We start from the raw sequence: 27,420 nt of genomic DNA on the forward strand, positions 1-27,420 counted from the left end.
CACCCCTTTAATTGGTCCCCCCTTGTTGAGACAAATAACTCCTAGAGGACCATAAGTGTTAATTTCAAATTAGGTCATCTTGTGTGACACCTAACTCTTGGGAGACCATAAGAGTTAATTGCATAAGTAAAATAGGTCGGCCTAAATAGAGGACATGATAGTCTCCCCTTCCCAAATCGCTTGCCCTCAAGCAATTGCAAACTCAAATGCTAAAAAAATTTGATTGCTAGCCCATGTGGTTTCCACAACCAACAAATATTTCCAACGAACAAGGTTCTCCTTCATTGTTATGACATTGTCTTCCTCTCCTTGACATCAACAATCTTCACGATTTCCAATGTAAATCTACCATCTTTGTCTATAGGTGGAAGCACCTCAGAAACGAAAACATGCTGCCCAACCACCTTCTTGAGGGCATGAAACATGAAAACATTGTGAATCCAACTACCCTTTGAAATCTCAAACTCATAGGCAACATTTCCTATTCTTCATATCACCTCATATGGTTCATAGAAGCAAGCTTTGAGATTCTTGTTTCCACTGCTCTTCAACAAGGATTGTCTATATGGCTACAATTAGAGATAGAATATATCTTCGACCACGAAGCTCTTCTCAATCCTATGGTAATAGGAAAACATCTTTTACTCATTATGGGCTGATTGTAGATTATGCTAGAGAGACCGAAGAATATCCAAACTCTCCTACAACCACTCGGCCCTCAATGCTCAACTATCTCCCAATGCCAAATCCACAAATGAAACAACCTTTTTTGGCCACCTACAGTAAACTGGTTTGATTCACACTATTGTATTATGCAAGTACAACAGAGAAAGTAAATACAAATGAATATTAGAAAACCAACATGTATTTCATTTCCTTTCTTCAATTATATAATTCATATATGACATAATACTACTATCCAATTGTCGTGACATAATGGCTTACTCTTCGGTCTCTAATGACTCCCTAACAACTTACCTAACCATTCCCAACAAGTGCAACTATGCCTACAACATAATCCGCCCCCCAACCCCCCCCCCCCCCCCCCCCCCCCAAAAGAAAAAAAGTTGTCTCTATTGATTGACAACAAAATAAAGACAATGTTTGACCATATATACATTAGAGAAATAAAAATTAAGGAGATTGAGGGAGCATCCCTCAAGATGTTGGTTGTGATGCTACCGAAGAAGTCAGGCACACACCATAGGAAACCGTCCATTAGCAGGCACACACGTATAGACACAACTTGTATGAACAACATTAGTACAAGGAACCCATACAATTGGAAAATTACATGCGACAGAAGTCTGCCCAATAAGCACAATTCGTACAATGCAAGGGGAGGCTTGTACATCTGAAGCCCATACATTCAAGAGGGAAGTTTGACAATTAACGGAAAAGGCTGGCAGACTTAGAAGGAAGCCAAGGGAGATGGCAGTTGGTTGTAGAATGGAAGTAGGCAAAGGATAGATGGCATCGGGAAAAAATGAAGAAAATTATGTGCACCACGGAGCTTTGAGTGGTATTGAAGGTGCAAATTTGAAATCAGCCCCCAAAACCCACTCAGGGCACTAGACCTAGGCCCCTACAAGGGGTGTTGAGCCTTGACCCCATTGGAGGCGTTCCCCCCAATCCCCCCTTTTATTTTTGAACTACACTACAAATTTGAGCTTGTGCAGCACAAATGATTATTTACGTTCTTGTCATTAGTTTTCACTGATATTACTTGATGCATAGTTGTCATCTGGAAGATGATTTTTTCTTTTTGGGGGGCGAGGGGTACGGGGGGGATGATGTAGGTGACAATTATGTCACGAATAGTTAAATAAGACTTTGTTAGTTAATGCAACAAAAAATCGTTCTAAAGAGGTGTTTTGACATCAATTGGTGACGATTGGAGAGTTAACCAATAGTGTTGAGTCTATTTCTATGGAGCCAATAACAAGTGAAAGGGTGGTGAATGTGGATATGGATGTTAATGTAAGACTTTGGTGCAATCAATAAAGTAACATTTTGTCATTTGAATGTCTTGTGTGTTTGCTACAGTATTGTTCTCCATATTGGTTCTCTGTTATTAACTGAACTTGTTGCATAACATTACTACATAGTTACAGCTATAATATTACTTCAATATTTGGCATGTAACTATACCACTTCCATTTATGGCATATCAACACTTTCACATGGGGCATATAAACACTTATTTATCTGCCATAAAAGCAATTCAATTTCTAACATATGAACACTTATATTCTGGCATATGAACACTTCCATATTTGACATATGATCACTTCTATATCTGGCACATAACAAGACTTGTGTACTATTGCAAGGTCTAGTGCATCAGTGTGTTGTACACTGATAGTTCTTTTAAGAGCTATACTTCCACACTTGGAAACAAATTTGTTATACTAGTCAATGTTGCCCTGAAGATGATTTAGTAGAACCTTGTAGCTTGCTAGTTTATCAATTGAGCTGAAATCAAAGTTATCCACCCCAAGCTCTAAGAAAATTACTTTAATAAACTATGTCATAAAAATTCCCTTCACAATCAATTCACCATCCTCAGCTACCACTTTGCATGTCAACTCTTCAAAACCCTTCTTGATCATGCACTTTTGTCCTTTGCACATATCCACAACCACTTGCATCTCTATCAGCAATTCCTTCGTAACTCGTCGCTTGTTGACCATTAAATCTAGATACTCAAAGTACACGTCTACAGAGGATATACCTCTGTATTCACACAACACTTCAAGATCAACATTTGGCATCTTGCTCTAGACACTCAAATACTTGTCCAACACTTTCAATTGTTGGTTGAATGATGCAAAGCGCTTGTTCACTTTAGTAATCATTACTCTGCCAAAGCGCTTGTTCACTTTAGTAAGCATTACTCTAGATTCTCTTCTTTTCTTTTTATATAACACATTCCCATTGTCTCTATATATATTAAATTTTGTTGAAAATGAGTTGCCCTTCTTTATATCAACGACTTCTCGTCTATCAACTGCTATGATCTAATAAAAATAATTAGTAATTACTTCCTATCCATTTCCCTCCTCACCATCGTTCCAAACATTATTTAAATTTATATTTAGGGGTCAACTATATCAAAGGATGTGTCTATTTGCAGCGAGGGTTTTTCATGTTTTAATGCAATTGGTAACTAATATCTGAGATTAATTTTTCTTCACAATACTCAATATAGATATTCTATGCCAATGATTAGCTAATCTAGCTATTAATGTTTCTAATGTGCAAAAAGGCCACTAATAAATATTATCACTAGCTTCAGCAATCTTATGAAATCCAATTCTCATACCTTACTAATACAACCGAGGAATTAGATTGTTTATATTTGAATTACTGGACAACATTATCCTCATTGGGTTTTATAGTTTATCTCCTCTTCGTTTCTTCAAAGACAATGTTGATTAGGTAATCTTCCTGGACTCCATGATATTAAACACTGACTGTAGAATAGCATGTGCAGCTCTAAATATGGATGATTGAGAGATGATTATTTTTTATCTTTTCTTAAATAATGTGCTTCTCTCAACATTACTATCACCATTGGGTGATGAATCATTGTCTTCTTATTTACACTAAGAATCTCATTATTATTAATTTTATAATATTTTAATATATTAATCATTACTATATCAATAGATGATAGATTAATAACATATTTTATAATATATTATTAATATAATTGTTGATCCTCTCAAATTCCTAATAATTTTAAATCTAGAAAAACTCTCCAAATTTGTAGCTATAGAGACAAAGAGTTGGATTAAATCTTCTGAAATTCTCAGTCTCCATAGATTATTGACAAATAGCTGAGCATGAGAAGATAAGATAAGATAAGTCTATTAATGTCTAACTAACTAGAAACAGTCTAAGGGACTGGAAACAGAACATAGGGGCAAAGTGCCAGCAAGGGGGAAGCACCAAAAGGTGTCAGCAAGAAAAGAAAGAAAGCAAAAGAACATAAAAGAAAAATGCTACGTACTCCTCACTAACGAGAAGTAATTCAAAACTAAAGGGTACAATCTAGATTGAAGAGGTGCCCTAGGTCGTCGTCCATGAAGACTACTAGAGGGAGGATGTCGCTACTAAATGTGACCTCTATGAGGTCTCACAAATCTGGTGTGACTCGAAGTAGTACAGAGAGACTGCTTCATCCCTTGAGTAGGGGTGACCGAAGTAAAGAATGAAGTGATAAGTTTCTCAGAAGTCTGTCTTGATGGGAACTAAAGCTGAAGAGTAGAGTCTCGAAGCCACAAGGTCTCCTAAAGATAAAATGCTAGACACTATTGGTCGGTGTAACTGAAGAATGAGGAAACAAAACTATATTCACTGAACAAGTAGTAAAACCTCACAATAGATGGGGCAGCGAGAAATAAAATGTGTCTCAATCTCCACCTAGCTAAGTGAGCAAACACAATAGATCTTATTATCTCTGTTGATCTGGTGGTCTATCTGTATACATAGCCAATGAGAGCCCATTCTAAAACATCCCAAGGAAATGCGAAGGGCATGATTCCATAGACGGGTAAGATACCAAGCACATCTAATGATCCCATCCCGAATATCAAGAAAGTACTCGACATAGATGGCCATCCTCAGGAGGAGCCCCCCCCCAGAGGGTTACTCCAAGTCATTAAAATATACTGTCAGTAAATATCGAGTCTAACATGCCCGTTCAGCTCTTGTTGAGATGGAAGTAGGTGAGCAGGGGTGTCCAATGGCAACTGGAAGGGGGGAGGCGGTCCATCATGATATCAATTGAGCCAAGGAGGGCTGAGACCTGAGCAAACTAGCAATGAGACTTGATGCCAAAATCAAACCCTAAAATCCCCTCTAACGAGCAGTAAGCTAAGTAGGGATATCATTGGCAACCCTCAGCTGGGTTAGGAAAGCTCTATAGGCGGTGAAGAAACCAAACCAAATCAAAAATAGTCCGCAGTCTGAAACGGTGAGAGTCGAACTCTGCCAAAACGATGCAATGGGGTGTGGACTAATGATAATGAAGAATTCGTCGAAGAAAGAGAGTCTAAATCCTCTCAATAGATGCCCAAGTCAAACTCCAAAAGGGAGGGACCCCACACAAGAGAGTCATAGAGGAGAGCCGCTCTAACCAAAGATTCCAAAAGGGACATCTTGGTCATGGTGTCTAGGAAATGGTGTCGAAAACACTGCCACTCAAGCATAGCAAGGGAGTTAAGCCCTTTACTAACCCGAGGCTGCATAGAAGGTCTCAAACTAAAGCAAGGCCTAGAGAACTTGACCCCCAGATAAGTATATGAAGATGTGATCTCGATCTCACTACCTTGGAACTGAAAATGGAGATGCAAGGTCTTCAAAAAATTGAAGACCGTAACCTGGATTTTCTTGAAGATAGGAAGCTAAAAATTCTTTGAATCTCCAAAGGCGTGACTTCTTCAAGCTACTGCAGATCAATTTACAATGGAGGAGAAAAACATCGCCCTACAAAAGAACATCGCATTTTTTTGTAGAAGGAAACAAGTTGCAAATTCTATGTATTCCTTTGGACAGCCTTTTGCATTAAAGATGCAAGTTTTAAATCAAACCCCTCCTCTGAAAATTGTATTTTATGCCCTAGACTAGCTTTAGACAAGTCACTGCAAGTTAACGATGTCTTCTACTTTGCAAAATATGTTACAAATGCCTTAGACTAGCTTTTTAGATGGCATCACAACTCTTAAAACTCTCTTATTTTTATAAAAATCAACTACATATGCCTAGACAAACTTTTAGAATTGCTTTTCATGCTGAAGGATGCTTAATAATGTAGCAATAGGCTTATATAGTGAAATTCCAAGTTGAAAATGGCTTGCCTTGCCTTTAAAACACACTTTTTACATTTGTTTGCACATAGAATAATAACCAAATGCCCCCATGCAACCAATGATGGGCTTTTAAGATCAAAGCACAAATGCAATGACCATCAAATGCAATAAAAAAAATGCGAGAGGCTTTTACTTGCCATGCACAAGTCAAAGACGAAATTCTAATAGCAATGATGGGATTTTAAAATGATTTAGCAATAAAAACCGGTCTATGCTTAATGATGGGCTTTCAGATTGCATTTCAAAGTCAAAACATGTTTTATGTTAAAACAAAAACTAATACCTTGCAAGCGAACTTAAAAAGCCCACTTAAGTTTAAAAACATCCATTATTTTAATCATGTCTCTCATGCATCTTTACAAGCATATCAACTGTGAGAAGAAAGAATGTAAAGAAACCTAAAAGGCCCAGCACTACATTAAAATCTAATTGAAGTCCACATATTTCCTTTACAAATATGTAATGGTGAAGTTTTAATTCCGGATTGCAAGTAAATGATATCCAAGAAAATATGTAATGACTGACAAAAAGCCCACTATAGATGACTTAAGAGGCCTCAGTGGAATTTTGTTTCCATATCGCAAGATTTAGACAAGAAATGAAGACTTGCAGTCAGGCTTAAAAAGGCAACCTACAATGTACTTAATTTCTCATCATCTCTTGAAACATAGCTCTAATTCGGGTCCAAGATAGCCCGAAATGAGTGAAATCCAAAGTGCAACAAACCTAAGGCAAAAAAAATAAAACAAACCAAATAAACAAGAAAGATCAAACACAAACTCGAATGTTACCAAAACTCAATCACTTGCAGTTAGGGAAGCAAAACCCATCATAGCAAGAAAGATCAAGAGAAATGCTACAGAAAATTCAAAAAGGGCATTAAAAAGATGTGACAATCAGGAGTCAAGACAATTCAAGGTATAACTGATTGCCATCAATGCACAACATTTAGAACACCAAATCTTAGAGAAAATGCCTATGAACTCATGAAAAAATTGTGTAGAGTTGTCCAATTTTGTGAATTCAAAATTGAGGGCAACAGTACCCTCACCAAAGCACAAAGACAAGGGTGATGCTTTTTGTTTTCTTACAATGAGTGTTCAAACCTCAACATCTAAGTTGTATAGGTTGTAAAAAGCTAGAGGTTGTACCCTTAGCTGATAGGATTAGTTTTTCTTTGAGTTGGATGGGAGGTTTTTCTTTAATTTGGAAAAAGGTTTCTACTAGAATGCTGCTCCATTTTGCTCTATACCAAAAGGTGCAAATTAACAAATAACTAGAATAGAAGCAAAGTATGTCAAGATGGACATAATTGTAGTACGCTTTATCTAAGCTTTTTGTAACTATTTTGGTCAAGGGTAAGAGAAGAGACTTAAGTTATTACAATTTCTAGCTAGCTTACCCACATCAAGGGCTCCATTTTAAAGACATCACATTAATCATGTTGTAGATATTGTTTCTTCTTGTTTCAGAGAACTATAACACTTCTACTTTTAGAAACTACTGAAGTCTGAATCCATCACTTCAAACATCCGGTTCTTTGTTAATTTTATGTTAATTCCAGTAGGATGGCATTTTAACCTATAAATTTCTAGTAACAAGTGAATATTAGGATATTCCAGATTACTCCCACATCTAATGCCCTATATTATTGGTTCCTCAAGCACATTATATGTTTTTTGTATTTCATTCTAATGATCAAACATGTTGAGTAACATGGATAGTTTTCTGCAAATGTACTAACATGGACATCGTAATTGATGTGTTCCAAATGCAGATTTGAATCTCATATAAATATGAGAAGACATGACTCATGAAGAGACATCTCTCTTCATGAGACATGTCTCTATGGTTTAATCATCATTTAATTAATATATTGAAAATAATAATTTATATAATATGTATATATATTATATACTATCAGATATTTATAATAATATATATTTATATAACATGAATATGTATATATAGGAAATAATGATTTACCAATAACAACAACGTATCTCAGACTGAATTAATCCGACCGAAGCTACAACTTTAACACTCCCTCTTAGCTAGGGAGGATTTATAGAACACATTATGCTCTCAAGCATTTAAGGATATCAAAATATATCCATCAACTTAGATGATATCTTTCAATATCATACAAAGCATGATTCAACAAGAAATATCAATCATATGATATTCATCATACTTATATTCTTTTGGTATGTTCACATGAATCAAAAAAATCCTTGATGCCTACCAAAAGAATATGTTATATCCTAGTAGGATGAGTTATCTGATTTCTAGCACTTCGGCACAATAACTTATTGAAGTCGATCAAATAACAAGAAATCACTGAGTCATGAACTCTATCATGACAAGTACCATGATATCTAGCACTAAGGGACAACAACTTAATGAAGTTTGTCAGGATAACAAGTGTACCATTTATAAGATCGTCACCTTACAATTGTTACTTCTTGTTTATATGTCAATCAAAGATCGTCACCTTTCATTACATATCATATGCAAAACAGTAACCACCATGAACCAAGTCAAAGGGTGCAGTGGTACAAGGACTTTCACCTCAAATTCTCTCTCACAGAAAAGAATGCATTACAAGGAATTTCAATTCTAACTTTTTCCTTATAGAGAAGAGATCACACTTCAAATTTCTCCCCCTGAACAACAATCCTCATAAGTCAAGTCCTCTAGTTACTCTCTTAGAGATCTCTTTGCCTAAGGATGCCTATCGAACTCCCTCTGAATCTAATATCGATCTTCCTAATTTTCATGGTGATTAGTCATTACATCCTCGTAATGTACATAGAGGTAGGCCCATCAAAATCATGTAGTCAAACTCCCTCTTAAAATAGAAGGATACTCGTAATCTAAGTCATCACAGATATTTGCTTCAAGAGTCTCACTTTATCCAACCTGATCATCAGATGACTAATGAATTCTAGATCACAGCTTCTTCGGAGCTACAATATTTGGTAGCTTGTGTAAGGTATCAACCTTCTTTTCTTGTAAAAAAACATCCTTAGACATAAAGATAAAGATCAAGGCAAATAACTCTTATAGCATGTATAGAACTACAAATAGAGAGAATATAGTGAGTAGATAAATGTAATACTCAAAAATACTTATCTGCACCATAGTTCCGAGACTCTACGAGTCAAGCAGGACTCGCCGAGTCTAAGCCAGAGTCCATTAAAACGAGGCAAATTGCCTTTGGCTTTGGACTCGACAAAGTCCTGGCAGAGTCACCATGGACTCATCAAGTCCAAGGACTCTCTTGACTCGCAGAGTCCCGAGCTCTAGACTCTCCTAAAAGCAACATTCATAAAGTGCTAAAAATTATAAAATAAAAGGGTTAAGTGAATTGTTTGTGCTTTGTATAACATCTATTTGACCAAAAAGGGTTATTCCATCCTTTTCTAATGCTTGTGATAGAGAGAGAAGAGTTAGAAAAGAGTATTGGAGTTTTCTGATAGAAAAGAGCATACCGGTTGGCTCGCTCATATCGATTGTTGATTGTTTGTGCAACTTCGTAGCTTGCACTTAAGCATTGAGAGGAGTTAAAGGAAGCATTTGGAGGAGACTTCTACAAAGTACAAACTTACTTACACTTTCATTATGCAAAAATTGAATGATCTTGTCTTTGTTCACTACAACATTTGCCTTCGGCATAGACAAATCCAAGGCACCGATTGTCTTAGAGATTGTTGATCCACATGCAAAGTGAACAAAGAGATTATTGATCCTATCTTCAGCGATGAAGATGTGGAGTGGGTTGATTATGTGGATTGGGAGGCAAAGGTAGTAGCAATGGTAGTCGAGGAGGCTATTGTGCTAGGAGACTAAGTGCAAGACCCTAAGGCTAGGAATGATGGATATGAGTCTGATGATGAGGATTATGTGGGTAAGGATGAGGATAAGGATGCCCCTAAGGTTTAGCCTCAGACACAGGGAGAGAGGTGGCTCTAGAGTCTTGCATGACTTATTTTAGGCGTATTCATAGGAGGACATAGGCTACTATGAGTCTTAGTTTTCTACACTCTAGTTATTATCTTCATATATGTTTTGTACTTTTAATTTTATGGATTTCATAATCCATGAATATTGTAGACATTTGACAGTGGCACTACGTTTGACTTTATGGTATATTTAGTTTTTTTCCTTCAGAAATTTGCTTATATACTTATGTGATCTATGCAAAATTGTGTATGTGTGTTAAGTAGCTTCTATTTACCTCAATTATTGTGTATTTGATGTTAATTGACTAAAAGATGCATGAAAAAATATTTAAATCCTTAAAAAACGTTGAATTTCATGGGTCTTCCGATTTTTTGTCCTTGCCGAGTCCGGTCACCGCATCTGAGTTTGGGCCCAATTTTGACTTTCCAAGTCAGAGGCGAATCCAAGTCCCATAACACTGATCTGCACATAAACATCATTGATACAAGTTGCTCTAGTGAGGGTCCATATCCAACAAATCAAAAAATCATCTCCATATAAGCGTATTTCAAACAATGGGAATGAGGCATTGGTTATCGTTCCCCCCACAATGTAAAATTCCCACTTACCCAATTTTATAGGGTTTTCAATCACTCTTTAGTCCCATGAATACGCACATCAAATTCTTTCTTCCTTGAATGCAATCCCTTATACTTCTTGGTTTGTCATATTATATTTTGCAGAAAGGGCTTGTGATTTATATATAATTTCATTAGCTAATAAGAAGTTGAGTCTCCAGATGGTCAACACCCACATTAGCATTTGGGTATGAACAGTGACTTTACAACTCACAAAATCTATATCATTTCGTTACGATATATGAAAAGTATAAGCTCGCTCAATGTGTCCATTCACCAACTTCACTCCTTTGTTTCCAACATATGAAGTAATACAATCTCGCTCTCAAAACATCTTATCTACATTAGCTAAGAGGGTGTTTGACTATACTTCAAGCTGAATCTCCACAATGTTATAATGAAACTTCTAATAACATCATCTAAATATTCTTGGTATTATGTTTATGTTGCACTCCCATACAAAAGGCTGGATTCCAAGCTTGTTGTAAGTCACATTACCTGATGCTCAATTTTGTCATGTCATCATGTTCTAATTCATCACCATGTTGTTTTCTTAGGATCGCTTATTTTTTGTCTTCCCGCATCCTATAACAGCGGATATTGCCCACTCCTTCCATTTATTATTATTCTTGGTAAAGAAAAAAGGAATTTTCGTTTCTGCAATCTCATCAATGGTCAAGTGTAAAGTGAGTTGATAAGCTGTGAAGGGACATGTCCCTTCTTGGGACATGTCTCCCTCTTTTTCCTGCAGGAACATTCTTAGAGAAAAAAGTCAAAGCAAATAGCTCTTATAATTATATAGAGAATAAAAATTAAAGACTGATTGATATAATACTCAATGTAAAATCTTGATAAAAATGTAAATCATTTTTATAATACTCAATTTATGGAATGATCCCCATAATCCTAAAATATATAATCTATGTTTCAACATATTATTTCCTTATTTTTATATAAATATAATTCCTTTCACAATAACACATTAATATTAAACATGTCATATTTTTATTATTTAATTTCTTTCAATATAATTGTAGCATACCGCTTTTATATGGTGTGGGGTCCACACTTTCTCACTATCCCCTTACACGGTCCCTTACACCTTTATATTATATTTTTATTGAATCATAAACATTTAGTGTACCTTACCTTCCTTTACCTCAATCTGTTGTGGCTTCAGGTGGTATGAATCACTTATTTCAAGTTGCTTGCTTTCACGTGTTGTACAGATTCCATACTTTGTGTTATCTCCAAGGTTCCTTGTACTTTTCTTATTGCCCTTTATTTTTATTTTCGTTCTTTTCAACATAGAGAGGTGCATACACATTTCATGTGCAGTTCAGTTCATCACTATGTGAATGAATGAAAACATGGAATGTGTCATCCATAACTTCTGAGTTTTATAACTGATGATTCATTCTTCAAGAATCAATGGTATATTTGCAGCCTCCAAAGATGTGGTAGATCGCCTCAAAGATGTATGTTCTTCATATTATAAGGTTTTCATCTGCAAACAAATGTACAACATAGTTAACAAAACCATCGGACACAAAGCTCCACAAGGCATCTTTAACCTCTTCTCATTTTACACTAGCTTCTTTAGGCAGGCAACATCGTCAGCTTCAAAGAAATATTAAATGCGATATGTCCTCAATTGGCTTTCCTTTTCTGTTCAAGTTCCACTCTCTAAAATCCCAAATCTTAAGATAATACTTCAATCAATTTCCGCAAAAAAAATATAACCAGATGCAGAAAAGAATCATTCAACTCCGAAGACATTTTACACTGAATTGGCCTCCCAAATGCTACGATATGTTCAATATGACTCTCCATTCCATATGGCTTAGGAGAGTTGATGTTTAGCTTCTATTGACATCATCATAGGTTGCCGAAGCTCATAAGAAAATCTCATGTACAGAGTCATGTCTAGCAAATTTTGAGGGGATCTGACAAAAGAAATGTCTTCATTTTGTTGATCTTATATATGATTTTAATAACAAATTTTGCAGTTGGTCAGATTGAAAACATAAGCGGTTTCCTTGGCAGTTTAACAGATATTTGTTGTGAAGCGATGATGGTTACAGGCCTTAAAGACTATTAACTGCCTTCGTATTGATCGGTCTTTCAAACATGGTGGCCGTCCATTCTTTTTGCTTGACAAAGCATTGGAACCAGCTTTTGGTTTTCTACAGCCGTGAAAATTTTTCTTCTTCTTGCCCTATTTTATAGGATCTATTACATTTGTTGCACTTGTAAAATTAATGGAATACATCTCAGACTTTCTCCCATTACCACCTGCAGCTACCGTACATCTGCTAAGTAATTTATTGACCTTATTACTATAAAGCCTAGGAGAAGCCTGCTCTGATACCATGTTGAGTGGCATGGATAGTTTTCTGCAAATGTACTGACTGAAGCTACAACTTTAACAAAACAAACCGTAATTTATTACCTGCCATATATTCTTAATTCAATCTAAAATGGATGGTGTTAGATGCAACTAGTACATCATGCGGTGCACCATTTTGATACAAAATATTTTTACACTAGTAAAAAATTTGCAAACCTGTGCCGAAGCAATCACATGATTTGCCCCAAAACGATCTGCTGCTCCAGGCGACAAATGTTGAGCATGTTCAATCTGTTTTGCATATCCAACCATTGAAAACATAAATATTATCTGTATGGAGTGTTTATAAAATGGACAAATGATGATTATCAAAAAAATCAGTTACATCTTCTAAAAGGGAACATCTTTTAAATGTTTTTTATTTTTATTCAAGTTTATCTATAAACTAAAACTTTAACTGAAACAAACACCAACAGATCATTAGGCAGGTTGTTGGTTAGAGAAAATATACCCTAAATCTTCTATCTTTTATCCCATTTTTAGAAATCAAGGCTTCACTTATTGAAAGTGCAATGTCATTTGCTTTATCACCGATTGCATGTACAGCCACCTGTAAACACCAATGTTCATTAGTATAATTAATGTTCATACAATTTTTATAAATCCAAAGACAACTTCCAATGAGCACAATTTCAATACATAGTAAAAAATGCAAACAAACCTGAATCCCAAACTTGTCAGCTTCAAGAACTGTGTCTAAAAGCCAATCTGGGTTCACCACATGTAGCCCGTGATTTTTTTCATCATCTGCATATGACTGAGTACAACTTCGTCAATTTAGCATTACTCTATCAATATGAAAAAGCCAGAAGGAGAATATTTAACCACTTAAATACAATATCAACAATACAGATCTAAATAAAATACAGATTGCTCTTGGTTGCTTCTTTGGGAAGGAAACATTGTTTATTACAAATGCATGGGAGATCAAGAAACATATCAAAACGAAATTAGACTGTAAGACTTGTAGGAGCCTCTTGTAAAAAATAGATCAAAAATTTCCTTCAGAAAGATCCTGTCCCCTTTGTGTAGGAGACCTTAAGCTGTCTAGATCAGATTTAGCGGCTCACACTATAACCAGAATTAGAATGAAGTGAGCTGTTTGCATAAAAGATAGCTCTCCTAGCAACTGTTGGAGAGGATTTTTAACAAAATAATCTTATGAAACTTTCCTGTTATATATCATGTAATATAAGATGATTGATTTGATAAAAAGAAATTTCAAATAAAGAATGAAAGGAAAATTAACAAAACTTTGCCAATGTTGATATTGATGACATTAGCGCATTATCGTTAAAAAATCTTATTAAAATCAATGTCATGAGCAAGATATTGTCACCTCATAAAATAGTGCACTATTTGATCCCAATGATCCATCAGTAAATGCTTTTACACCTCCAATGTGAAGCCATTGACTCAGAGTTTGGCCAGTGCCTTTGAAAGTATTCTGTCCAACAAAATAAAAGAAGTATGACTACAACTCAAATTACTCCCAGACATCTATATTAACTCCAAACAATCCACTATTCCTTTCCTACAAAAGCTTACATTTTAAATAATCTAAGATCTTGAACAAAGAAAATTCAAAATGAGTAAACACAATATCTATACCAACAAAATCATAATGCAGAGCATTAAAACCAACTGTAATTTGTAGAAGACAAAGATTACAGTTTAGATTTTATTATTTTTCTTTTCACCTCCCTTACTGCAAAGCGTTCTTACATGCAATTACCATGGAAAATGCTACTTAGGAAAACTATGATGAGATCTTCCATAAATTTCCTTATCTTTTCTCAAGATCTTGACTTGTGAATAAACTCTGATGGAATGTAACATAGAACTTTATATTATTATGTTTAACTAGATACTATGATCATTGGAAATGGAAATATGGTTGTTCGTTTTAATTCATGTCAAGATGACATGTTAGTTGTTCCTTACAATTTTAACAGAAAATGAATTATTTGTTACTTTTGAAAAAGTTAGTTGCTTATTTGAAATGGTGGTTATCCATTATGATCATTATAAAAATGATTTTTGATTATAGTTAACTTGATTTAAGTTAACTTGATTTATGTTAAGGAATATGTTATTATCGTGGAAATTCCTCTTGGTTGCAAAACACAACAAAGGGGGGGAAGTATTGCCAAAATGGGGGCTAGGGCTGGGGCACCAAATGTCCATTGACAAGCCATCACGTATGGATTCTAACCATCTTGACTAAGGATTTAACCACTAGGAAAACAAAAGTGTACCTTGGACGACCATAAGCTAACTAGTCAGTTCATAACACTTATCAAGAAAAATATTAAGCATTTAAATAGTAATATAAATTCTTAACTCTTCTATCTGAGATCATCGTGAAGCCTCTTGCTATACCTCATATATTGGCACTATGATATCATGACATCTATGCTTGCACATACATGTATATATGTGTGTGTGTAAATCAATATAATGATACAAAAGAAATAAATTATTAAATTTATGCACATGTATGTATATGTGTAAGAACAAATAGAGGTGGTAAAGAAACCATGATGCTGATATATTTAAAATTCATTTGGAGGGTGAACCTTTATAATTATCATTATTATTGTTTCCAATGGATTTGAGCGATTGCCTAACTTTCCATTTGGCTTTTTATTTTTCAAATGTTCTTTTCATATATTATAACCGATGGAGTTTATGTATTGTTGATGAGTGGATGGAAATGCAATAATTTATGGAACTGATGCCTGGCTATGTGTCTGCCACCTCAGTCTTTCTTGTAACCAAGAATGCATATGCAAACTCTTTTATATATATCTCTCGCCATAACCTGCGAGCATTTTACTTCTTCCAATTTTTGAGCTCTATTATTTATTTCATTCTTATGGCACTAGACATAAGCCGTATACGGCAAGTGCAACAGTTAGCATTGTGTGCAAGCTCCATATTCTTTAAGAGCCAAACATTATGGTATTAGACTCGTCGAGTCCTTCCTAGCATCCATGTTTAGCAGACTTTATTTTCTATCTACCAAACGAGGATAGCAATCTTAACCGAGACAAGGCAGCGCTCATCATTCAAGTAGGTTATCCATTATATTATTCCTTCATTTATATGATAGCAGAAGTATCGAATGATGATATCATAGATGTGAAGTTCTTATGTTGTCAATGTATTACTGGAAGTAATCTGGCAGGCATATGTTACTTACAAAATTTTGTTTATGATATGATGTTTCAAAGCACCAAAGTACTTATTGTCCATATTGATAAAATACATTGACTTAGGGATATCCTAGGAAGAACCCATAAGGACCAAAATGGTCAATATAATGCCGGGAAGAGAGAACATCCCTGCAAAACAAGATGAAATCAGTAATGAATGTATATTGTTGCCCCACTTTTCATCCTCTAACTGATTAGCAAAAGTGGATATTTGTGTTATAGTGAGATAAGTGAGTTTTTAGTTGTAATTGAATCTAAGTCTAATCCCTCTTAGGTGGAACGAATCTCCATCAGCTTTCTCCTTTTCCCCTTCTCCCCTTATCATTTTGTCTAAGTGATCTTATGGGTAGGTTAGTACCTAGTCCAATGGAGATTCGTGTTACTCATGCAGTGATCAATGACAAGTTATATCTTCTTTCAGCCTATCGTTTTTTCAAAAGAAATAGAAGCTTGCGGAAATTCGAAGATTGTCTTCTCCTCTGTAGGTTTCCAACCCATGAAGATGATTTCTCGCAAAACTCCTCCGCAAGTTTCCAACCCATGAAGATGATTTCTCGCAAAAGGCCCTAAATGGCACACATGGATCGAAAACACGAAAATAACAAGATATCCTGTGGCAAATCAATGCTTACTTTGCGATTATGACTTCAAAAAATGTTAAGATTCATCATGGCTCTCATAATCGTCTACGGTGGAAAACTCAGAACGAACTTCTCAACAGGTTTTCAACCCGTGAAGTCGGTTTTCCGAAAAAGCAATTTAAAGTGAAAAGAAACTTTAAGTGGACTCTTGCAACATCTTCGCGCCTTGATTAGACATTTCTAATACCAAAAAGGGCAATGGTCTAAAGTTCAATTAAGAAAGGTGGCGTTGGTGGAGAAATGGAAATTGTCCTCTCCTTAGCGGGTTTTCAACCCATGAAGACAATTTCCCAAATTCCAAAGAAAATCAAGCCAATAATCAAGTTGGATCCACAATTTGTGCATAAAATGTCTCAATATGATAATAGAAAGAATCTAACCATTATGGAAAAGAGTTAATGATCAAAATTCAACCTAGCGGATACTTTCCCATGGAGTACTCTATTGATAACTTTCTAAAACTTAAAGGAAAACGGGAAAGTAGGTTATGGGGGGAAGGAAAGTTACCATTGAGAAAGAAGATATCCATTAAACCCTTGCATTTACTATTTCAACAAATCTCTCCTTCAATTCATTCGTGTGGCATGAATTCTGAAGATCAGCGAATGAATCAAGGCTCCTATATATGCAGGAACATAAACAATTGAATAACTACCACTCTTTCTTTGAACTGTTTTTCTGTTAATGTGCATAACTTTTTCAAAAGGCCAATATCTGTTGCATTAGCCATTCCTTTCACTTTCTTCATTCAAATCTTGTTCTCAAAACAATGACAACCAGATTCGCGGGTTTCGACGGGTTGAATGGAATCAGATCCCAATTGTAGAATTTCACAGATACCTCTCTTCTTTTCTATGACATGGAGGATTTTCAAAAGAGAGTGAAGTCTAAACGGATTCATCCCACCACTGAAAGGCTCCGAGGCACCTGGTTTTTTGATTGCATTCCAGGCCCTTAAGTTGATCTATGAATGCATACACCATTACAACCCAGAGACAAGGCAAATTGTACTACTAGATAACATAGTATTGCTTTCAATCGATAGGCAAACTGTGGTGAATTGCTTGCGAGTACCGAAACGAGAGGAATTCTCAGACTTGACCTTCGAAGGAGCTATTTATGAGTTCTCCGCAAAGAAGATGATCTGGAGAAAAGAAATCATGCAAACATGGTTCCAAAAACCACGGAGTGCCAAAAGTAAGCTTCCTAGGACCTTGCTTGGGACCAACCTCAAACCAGAGATCATTGATATCCTAATCCTCCTACATAGATTTAAAGGTAACCTATAAGCTTTGAATTTCGTTGAGCAATATTTCTTTTTAGTGCAAGTCATCTACTCTGACACCCAATATATTGATTGGGCTCATGAGGTAAGCAAAATTTTGTCCAATGCTCTCACTGCCGCAAAATTTTACGATACATTATATATGTCCTCTTTCCTCATCTATATGTTGGCCTCATTACAACTATGGCCAGGCCTCCCAAGAGTGAAAATTTTTCCTGACAATGTGATATCTTATGAGTTTTATCCATGCTTATAATTGGTAAATAGCTATGCAGAATATGTAAAAGTTAATGATGCATTCACTATGAGGATTTGCAAGGAGCTACAAGGATGTCCAAAAAGGAGATTTAGTCCTAAAGCCATGGCAGCCATCAGCCAATTTGGGAGTTATTTCATCCAATTCTCATCCTTTTCTTATTTGCATCTTGTAGCTTTTGATGGTTTCCCCTTGAAGCTACCAAGATATCCAAGTGGTATGATCGTGTTGATTGAGATTGTGCGGCAAGCTATTCAAGTGAACGTGTTGAGTGGCAGTCTGAAGAAGAAAGGGCATGAATTTCCCACAAAGGTGGGAGCTTTCAGTTGTGACACCTATTCGAATGCCAAGAACATATTGAGGGTGTTTGAAATGAAGTATAAATTGGAGATGTACGAAGTCTTGAGGCCCATGTTTGACCCGAATGGGTATGCAAGGGATGTTTTGCAAATCAGAAGTGTAATGAAGCACATTACAACCATTGAGGACTACTGGGCCAATTGCAAAGACGAGTTCGAGAGTCATGATTTTGTTTTCGCCAGACTAACAGTTGATCAGGTGAAAATGTACAAAGTCAATATTGATGTGGAAGGACTGGAGGATGATGGTTAGAACATGTATAGCAATACATATCTGACTAAGCTAAGAGGCACTCCAATAAGCATGAAACCTTATGAAGATTCTAGGGAAGAGCTAGATATAATGATGGCCCGAATCTACAAAAGGACTGGAAAATGGGTCGAATGGACCATAGCTAGAAAGAGTCGGAGCAAAAGCACATCTGCTCGGGCCTCCCCAAAGGTTGCAACAACTTCTTCCTCTCAAGGTGGCACATTAGGTGCAACCTTGGCCATTACCCAAGGTCCAACTCAACCATCAGACAGAGGTGATCAACCTCCCAACAAAAGCGTTCCCCTAGCTAAAATTTGTCAAGGCAGCTACCTTCTAGTGATAAGAACTCCAACCGAGGCTGAGAAGAAGGTGGAGGAATTAAAGGATGGTGCACTCACTCTTGCCCTCTTGCCTCATAGCAGTCCAATACCATCTGTAAGTGTTGCACTTCTCCTTCCAACTAGTCCCCAAGTGCAAGTAGTAGATCTGGGAGATGGTGGAAGCAGTGAGAGTGAGTCGACTGAATCTGAGGAGGCAACAAAGAAGACTTCAGAGGCAGAGAAAGGCCCAGATTCTTCAAAGCTCATCTCATAGGACCCTAAGAATCCTTTCTCTTCGGCCACAAAAACATTCACTCCAATCAAGAGAAAGATGTTTAGTATAGATGCTCTTGGGACTGCTTCCAAGGTGATCAGCACAAATTCGTGGCTGGAGGACACCTTGGACAGAAAAAGGAAGAGGAGAGATGAAGGAGCTACTAACAAAGATACCTTATCTCTAGCTATCCGATCTGGATCAGCACTGAGCAAAGTTAAAAAGTATAAGACCTTGTCTATTCTCGGACAAGATCCTAAAACAAGGCACATGACAATGGAAATTTCAAAGCCCACTAAAGAAGAAAGAGTCGAAGATATGTCTGTAGATGATTTTACCCTACACTTTTTGGATCTCAGTGAGGTCAAACATGAAACCAAGGTTGGCTTATGGAAGTCAATAAATGAGGTAATAGACGGACAGCTTGAAATTCTTAAGTTATTAAAAGTCAGAATGAAGGCAGACAAACTTAATGGCTTCATCGAGCAACTAGTCACCCCTTTGGCAAGCATCTCTGGAATGTCAATCATTAGTGATCATAATGCTACCGATGTCCAAGCACCCATCTCTCAACTCCAAGAAGATAAACATTTCGGGCAAATCGGTAGAGAGTGGATCGAGAAAATCAAGTTAGAGGGACTTGCCATTATAGAACAAATTGGCAATGTGATACTACGGCTCGAAACAGAGAAGGATAACATTTCAGAAAATAGAGCTACCCTGGCAAAGAAAGTTAAGAGTGAAGATTGTGTCTCTTTACTGAAAATGATTATCCTTATGAAATTTAAGGAGACTGTTGAAGCAAAGATCTTTCCTAAAGGAGATGAACCTTTAGTTGAGTGGCTCTAGAGTATGCAATTCAAGTCTGAGATTATTATGGCAGCAAAGGAAGGACTTAAGGAAACAAAGGCTAAAGTGAGAAAGGATCAAGACAAAGACTATGAACTCCTAAGAGGTCTACATACGGATTGCCAAACTTGTGGACAAGCGGAGGGAATCATTCAAGTAACCGTCATGCAAACAAATTTCTCCAATTACATAGATGGTTTGACGGGAATATCTTCTAGTCATCAGAACAGAGTTTCCAAGCTCTAAAAACTTGGTGGGTGTGTACACGCGGTCATGGAGGAGATACAAGATCGGTTAAATGTTGTCAAAGAATTAGCCAGCAACTAATGTACATGTTCACAGGCGTGAGGAATTGATTCCAACCATTGTCACCACCAAGGCCTATAAGGCAAAGTTAGAAAAGGGAAAGAAGGCGAAGTGATTCATATTCCGCCCCTTTCATTTTATTTTTCATGTAATGATTGCAATGGACAAATTGGCTCCTTTCCATTTGTCATTTCTAAGGAGATGAACTGATTTAAATTCTTTTGTGACAGTAATCTCAGAATCCCATATGTACTAAATTGAAAGATCAATAAAGGGTCGGCTAATTTTTGGTGTGAAATACTTGATGTTGCAGATATTACAATAATAGATAAGACATCTATTATTAGTTAATGGTTATCTTGTAAATATCTTTAGCTTTAGTTTGCTTTCGTTTTTTGCTTTCTCTGGAATAGAATGTTTCTATTCTTTACGATCGTTTCCTAAGGAAACATCGTCTCTTCCTTTTGTATAAATTGACCTTTCGGTCTCTGTTATTAATAAGCAAGTATTTACCAATTACCTTGTAATATGGTATCAGAGCTAAATACTTAAATTTTTTCGGAAAAATTTATAATTTCTTCTTGAAACTATTTGTTTAAATTTTTCCAAAATTATTTCAGCTAATTTCTCCAAAACCCACCTAGGGTTTTTCTACTTGGAGAAATTCTCGAATTACGGGTCTGCAAATCGCATGGAAATCGTGGCCATTTTTTGGAGACTCACGTTTTTGGGGTGAAAATCTGCATGTTTCTATATCAAATCTTCATGCTCTTAGTCGTCTCAGTCTATCATCGTGCTCTGGGAAGCAGATTCGACCATTTTTCATCAAGAAATCTGAAGTTTTTTCAAGCTTTTTTCAGCTAGGGCCGTTTTTTTTCGAAACCCTAATTCTTGGGGTCGAAAAAAATTTTTGTTTGCAGATTCTTGGTGGGTTTTTCGAGAGCTCAACTAGGTTGTCGTCCGTTTTTTCTGGGTGCCTCGATTTTTGTGCCTCGATTTTCGAGCCAGCGGATTAGGAAAACGACAGCAGATTCCTTTTGGGTTTTTCGAGCTCTCTTTTGGGTCATTCTCTGATTCTTCTGGGTCTTCCATATTTTTGCCTCGAAGAACGTGCCTTCACAGATTTTCACAATTTTTCATTGAAAAACGTGCCATGGCATCTCTGACAAATATTCTGCTCGAGCATAATTCCAAATTCAATGGTCGCAATTATGGAACCTGGAAGCAGCGCATCATCGCAATTTTTGAATATCGAAACACCGATCAACTTGTTCTGGGTGTTAAGCAACGTCCAACTTCTCCGGGTTCTGATCAAGATACATGGGATTTGAACAATCAAGAGGCAGTAATGCTTCTCAAACTCTCCGTAGCTGATGACCAGTTTTCTCAGATTCCATCCGGCAAGACAGCAGCCGAAATCTGGACACATCTAAAAGGTCTTCATGAGACTTCCGACAGGAGCAGAGCCTTCTTTCTGAAAAACACTCTGTTTTCTATTGTCATGGATGAGCGCACCTCGCTCCAGGCACACCTGAATTGGATTCAGGAAATCCGTGATCAGATACTTGCCATCAGTCGCAAGATGGAGGAAGAGGATATTGTGGTAATCACTCTTCGGAGTTTACCAAATTCCTATGAGCATTTTATCAAGACTCTCAACATCACATCTACTGGTGTTGATCTAAAGTTCACTGATCTCTGCACCCTGCTACTTCAGCAAGATCGGTGGAAACAACAGTTCGGTAGCAGCTCCAGTTCCACCTCCACTGAGCAAGCCTTTGCTGCGAAATCCTTTCAGAAGGATAAGGGCAAGTTTCAGCAACCATCTCAGTAGAAGTCTTCTACTCCAGCATCCGATGGTACCAAAAAGAAGAACATTCAATGCAACTATTGCCACAAGTATGGTCACATGAAGGTTGCATGTCGGAAACGCTTAGCTGCCCAGTCTAAGCAATCAGGTTCGCAACCCAAAGCGAACAGTGCAGAGCACACTGAGCAGGTGGAATCTGCCTCTTATGCCTTCATGGCTAAAAGACCCGCAGATCATGTACAGTCATCTGCTTGGTACATTGATTTAGGTGCCTCTCGACATTTCACTCACCGCAAAGACTGGTTTACTGACTACCAGCCTTATTCAGATTCTGTTATCTTTGGTGGTGGAGAAGAGTACACGGTTGTTGGTAAAGGCAACATTCAAATTCAGTCTGTTGGGAGGAAGCTCATATTCCTTGATGTGTACTACGTTCCAGGGATGGAACTAAATCTACTCTCGGTCAGTCAGTTGCTGCGACATTCTCCACACTTGGCAGTCACCTTCAATTCACATCAGTGCACCATGACTGATCGGGCGACTAAGTCTATTGTTGCAGTTGGTCTTGAGGATCATGGTCTTTTCAGACTTACTGATTCTTGTGATTCTCAGGACTTAGCTATGGCTGCTCGGCGATCTTCCATCAGCACACTTTGGCATCAGCGATATGGGCACTTAAATGTGCATTATCTCTCACAACTTGCTTGGGATGAGCTTGTTCTTGGTTTGCCAGAGATTCAAACCCAACACCTTGGAGTTTGTGACGCATGTCAGGCTGGGAAGCAACATCGCACACCTTTCCCCAGTGGTGATTCTTGGCGAGCTTCTCAAGTACTTCAGCTTGTTCATGCTGATATCTGCGGCCCTATGGCCACTCCTTCTGTTCTTGGATACAGGTATTTTCTGTTGTTTGTAGATGATTTCAGTAGAAAAATGTGGGTGTATTTCCTTAAAAAGAAATACGATGCATTTATTGTATTTCAGAAGTTTAAACCCTTAGTTGAAAAAGAGTCTGGGAAATCTATTATTACTCTTAGATCAGACAATGGGGGGGAATTTTGTTCTAATGTTTTCTCCAGCTTCTTGGATACACATGGCATCCAACGCCAGTTCACCACACCCCACACGCCACAACAGAACAGTGTAGTTGAACGTCGGAACAGGACAATCACCGAGATGGCTCGTTCCATGCTCGAACACAGACATGTTCCGAAGCGTTTTTGGGTAGAAACAGTTAACACTGTAGTTTATCTGTTGAACCGGTCACCCACAGTGGCAGTCAAAGGTAAAACTCTGGAAGAGGCCTAATCAGGTCGCAAGCCCAGAATCAGTCACTGGAAGGTTTTTGGCTCTCTTGCTTTTGTTTGGACCCTTGATGCTTCACGCACCAAGTTGGATGCCAAGAGTCAGAAACTGATGCTTGCTGGATATAGCAGTCTTCACAAAGCCTACCGCCTTATTGATGTTGAGACATCTCGTCTCATATACAGCCGCGATGTAGTCTTTGATGAGCAACGAGGACCATTCATGCCTGTTTCTCCTGTTCCTGATCCAGCAGTCCAGCCTATGCAGGTTCATGATTTGGGAGTTCGGCTTCCATTAGGTCCACCTGTTGGGAGGGCTCCAGTAGCTCCTACAGCTCCAGTCCTGCCAGTGATACCTGTACAGCCACCTCCGGCTTCTCCTGCAGGATCACCTCGTTTTGAAGATGCTTCACCTGAGTTTGATCCAGATTCTTCTAATCAGGATCCTGCTGATCAAGCATCTCCTAGTACTACTGTTGGTCATTCTCCTCTCCGGCCTAAGTGGTGGGCTAAGACACTTGCTGATCTTCATGATGATGACCTCATTGACGGGAGAACTACTCGGAAAAAGAGCAAAACTATAGATTCTGTTAACTTTGCTCTTATGGCCAACATTCACAGTGTGTTTGAACCTCAAACATATTCCGAGGCTAAAGGAATTCCAAAGTGGGAACAGGCCATGCAATCTGAACACCAGAGCCTGCTGAAGAACAACACTTGGGTCCTTTCTGATCTTCCCCCAGGGAAGAAACCCATTAGCTGCATTCCCATTAGCTGCAAATGGGTCTACAAAATCAACTACAAATCAGATGGTACTTTGGATAAGTACAAAGCTCGTTTAGTGGCAAAGGGCTTTTCTCAGCGTCAGGGCATTGATTATGAGGAGACCTTTGCTCCTACTGCAAAGATGAGCACCATCAAATTAGTCTTAGCCATGGCAGCACAGTTTGGCTGGAAGGTCCATCAGATGGACGTAAAGAGTGCTTTCCTGAATGGTGATCTCCATGAAGAGGTCTACATGACGCAGCATCCAGGTTTCAAGGTTGCTGGTAAAGACCATTAGGTTCTCAGATTGGTAAAAGCTCTCTATGGTTTGAAGCAGGTCCCTCGGGCATGGTACATCAAGATTGATACGTACCTCAGTGATCAAGGCTTCAAGAGGAGTTCTTCAGACTCAAATCTGTACATCAAGACTACAGACAGTGACATCATCCTTCTGGTTATCTATGTGGATGATCTGATCATCACTGGCAGTTCGGCATCTTTGATTTAGGGAATCAAACAACACTTATGCCAGTCTTTTGATATGACTGACCTTGGGCTCATGCATTATTGCTTAGGTGTTGAAGTTTGGCAACAGTCTTCTGGTATATTCATCTCTCAGTCCAAATATGCCAGAGCCTTGTTAGACAAATTCCGAATGCAGGATTGCCAACCTGCATCTACACCTATGGAGAAAGGTCTCAAGTTATCAGCCAAGTCTGATTCTCCTTCCATTGATGATACTACGTATAGGCAACTAGTAGGCAGCCTCATCTACCTATCTGCTACTAGGCCTGATATCAGCTTCGCAGTCAGCTATATTTCACGCTTTATGACAGCTCCTAAGGCTGATCATTGGATGGCAGCAAAGCGTGTGCTTCGTTATGTGAAGGGCACTTCTGATTATGGACTTCTGTATTCTCGAAGTTCTAATCCTAAACTCAGTGGGTTCACAGATTCAGATTGGGCAGGCTCTATTGATGATAAAAAGTCAACATCTGGATATGTGTTCAGTTTGGGATCCGGTGCAGTCACATGGACCAGCAAGAAGCAGCAGGCAGTTTCTCTCTCTTCTACAGAGGCTGAATATAGAGGGACTGTTAAGGCAGGATGTGAAGCTGTCTGGCTTCGTCGGATGCTTGGGGATATGCAGATGTCACTAGCAGGACCGACTACTCTGTTTGTTGATAACGAAGGCGTTATCAAGTTAGCACGGAATCCAGTCTTCCATGAACGAACCAAGCATGTTGATGTTCATTGTCATTACATACGACAGCTGGTTGAAGACGGGACTATAGATCTGCAGTATGTTCCTACCTCAGATCAGACTGCAAACATTCTCACCAAGCCTCTTGGTCCTGATAAGTTTGTCAAATTCAAAGGACAGCTTGGTGTGTTAGATAGATTAACCATTAAGGGAGGGTATTACAATAATAGATAAGACGTCTATTATTAGTTAATGGTTATCTTGTAAATATTTTTAGCTTTAGTTTGCTTTCGTGTTTTGCTTTCTCTGGAATAGAATGTTTCTATTCTTTACGATCGTTTCCTAAGGAAACATCGTCTCTTCCTTTTGTATAAATTGACCTTTCGGTCTCTGTTATTAATAAGCAAGTATTTACCAATTACCTTGTAATAGCAGAGACAATTGAATAGTATTTTATGTCAATTATTTTTTGTTCCATTCTGTTTTATGTTAGTTTCATGTTTTCTCTTTTGTTTGAATTTAATCAAGGAATGAACAGCAATTTACTCCCTTGTTTTGAAACAGTAAACTGAAGATAATAGTTTTGTTATCATAGGTTTGAGAAAAATCCCTTTTGTGTTTTCCTCCAAGATAGTCTTTCTGTCTCTGTAATTAGTTTCCTGCTGATATCAGTTTAGTCATTATTGAATCGTTCATCCTTGTGGATTCATAGGATGTGTGAATTCATAGACTTAACTAATCTGAGAATACCAACTTTTGCCTAAGTTAGTTCCTATTTAGGCCTAGCTTGGTTTACCTCTCTTGTTCTCAGGTTAAGAACACACCCCATTTTAGATTTAGAAGCAAACATAATTCATTGCAAATCACAATACAATAGGGAGCTGCACCTAGGAATTCAGAGGGAAGTTAGTCATTTCAAAACAACTTTCCAACTGCTGTAACCAGATGTTGTTCCTAAATTTGGGCGCTTAAGAGTTAAATCAAAAGGACAATCTCTTTACCAACATATATATTTATATAACAGCATTAAATAACTGAGTCAGCTCATGGCTGCCCAATATATAACTCTTATTCTTAAGTTGAGTGGTGGGTGATCAAGCATAACTAATAGCCCACTGAAATCCTTGGTCGAGGTAGGTTAGTGGCATGCTTGTCACTGCGATCACTAGAGGTCAAAGTGCACATCGAGATGCTAAGGTGGCAAGACCATGGTACCCCAAGCCTAATCCGAGGGTAGGGAGGGCCTTTCTCGGATGAGATTGTGTGGGGATAAATAAAGGTTTGTGGTTGGGAGGTTAAGCCCATGGCAATGCTTCTCCTCTCCATGAGATGTTGAGGTTTTCTCAACATAGTAACCATCATCTGCTTTATATTTGGTACTCGATTCTTTTGTATTTTTCGTTTATCATTTGACACATTATTATGTAATCATGATACTTTAGTTTGTTATTCTTTATGTTATCATTTGAAATTTTGTAATAGGAATGGAATAGAAATAGATAAAAAAGGTTATAATTATATTTCATGTGAATTAGATTAGTTCGTTATTAGAGTCTTTTATTATGAATTGCAATATCTAAATAAGTTTGTTATCTTTCATATGAAGTAGTTGTTATAACTATCATTTTCTTATGAATATAAATGTATCTTGAATTATAGTTTTAAAAGGCTTCGGAAAACATGTTACATTCTCGCTCTTGCAAATTT

The 27,420-nt window shown here is 37.5% G+C and overlaps 1 protein-coding gene across 3 annotated transcripts in view; it reads right to left on the reverse strand.

Moving 5' to 3' along the window:
• LAF3 (Amidohydrolase family) overlaps nucleotides 1–27,420 on the reverse strand; it is a 252,714-nt gene that overhangs the window by 120,606 nt on the left and 104,688 nt on the right. For all 3 annotated transcript variants that reach the window (XM_089807847.1, XM_089807849.1, XM_089807848.1), the window contains 4 exons: nucleotides 14,209–14,316; nucleotides 13,531–13,626; nucleotides 13,321–13,419; nucleotides 13,026–13,100 (listed from right to left, as the gene is read on the reverse strand). In XM_089807847.1, coding sequence (XP_089663973.1) covers nucleotides 13,026–13,100; nucleotides 13,321–13,419; nucleotides 13,531–13,626; nucleotides 14,209–14,316 — 378 coding nt within the window. The remainder of the gene's footprint in view (nucleotides 1–13,025; nucleotides 13,101–13,320; nucleotides 13,420–13,530; nucleotides 13,627–14,208; nucleotides 14,317–27,420) is intronic.

The sequence above is a fragment of the Cupressus sempervirens genome, chromosome 10, assembly GCF_028749045.1.
Source record: "Cupressus sempervirens isolate cs-2001-9-10 chromosome 10, ASM2874904v1, whole genome shotgun sequence".
Classification (NCBI taxonomy): domain Eukaryota; kingdom Viridiplantae; phylum Streptophyta; class Pinopsida; order Cupressales; family Cupressaceae; genus Cupressus; species Cupressus sempervirens.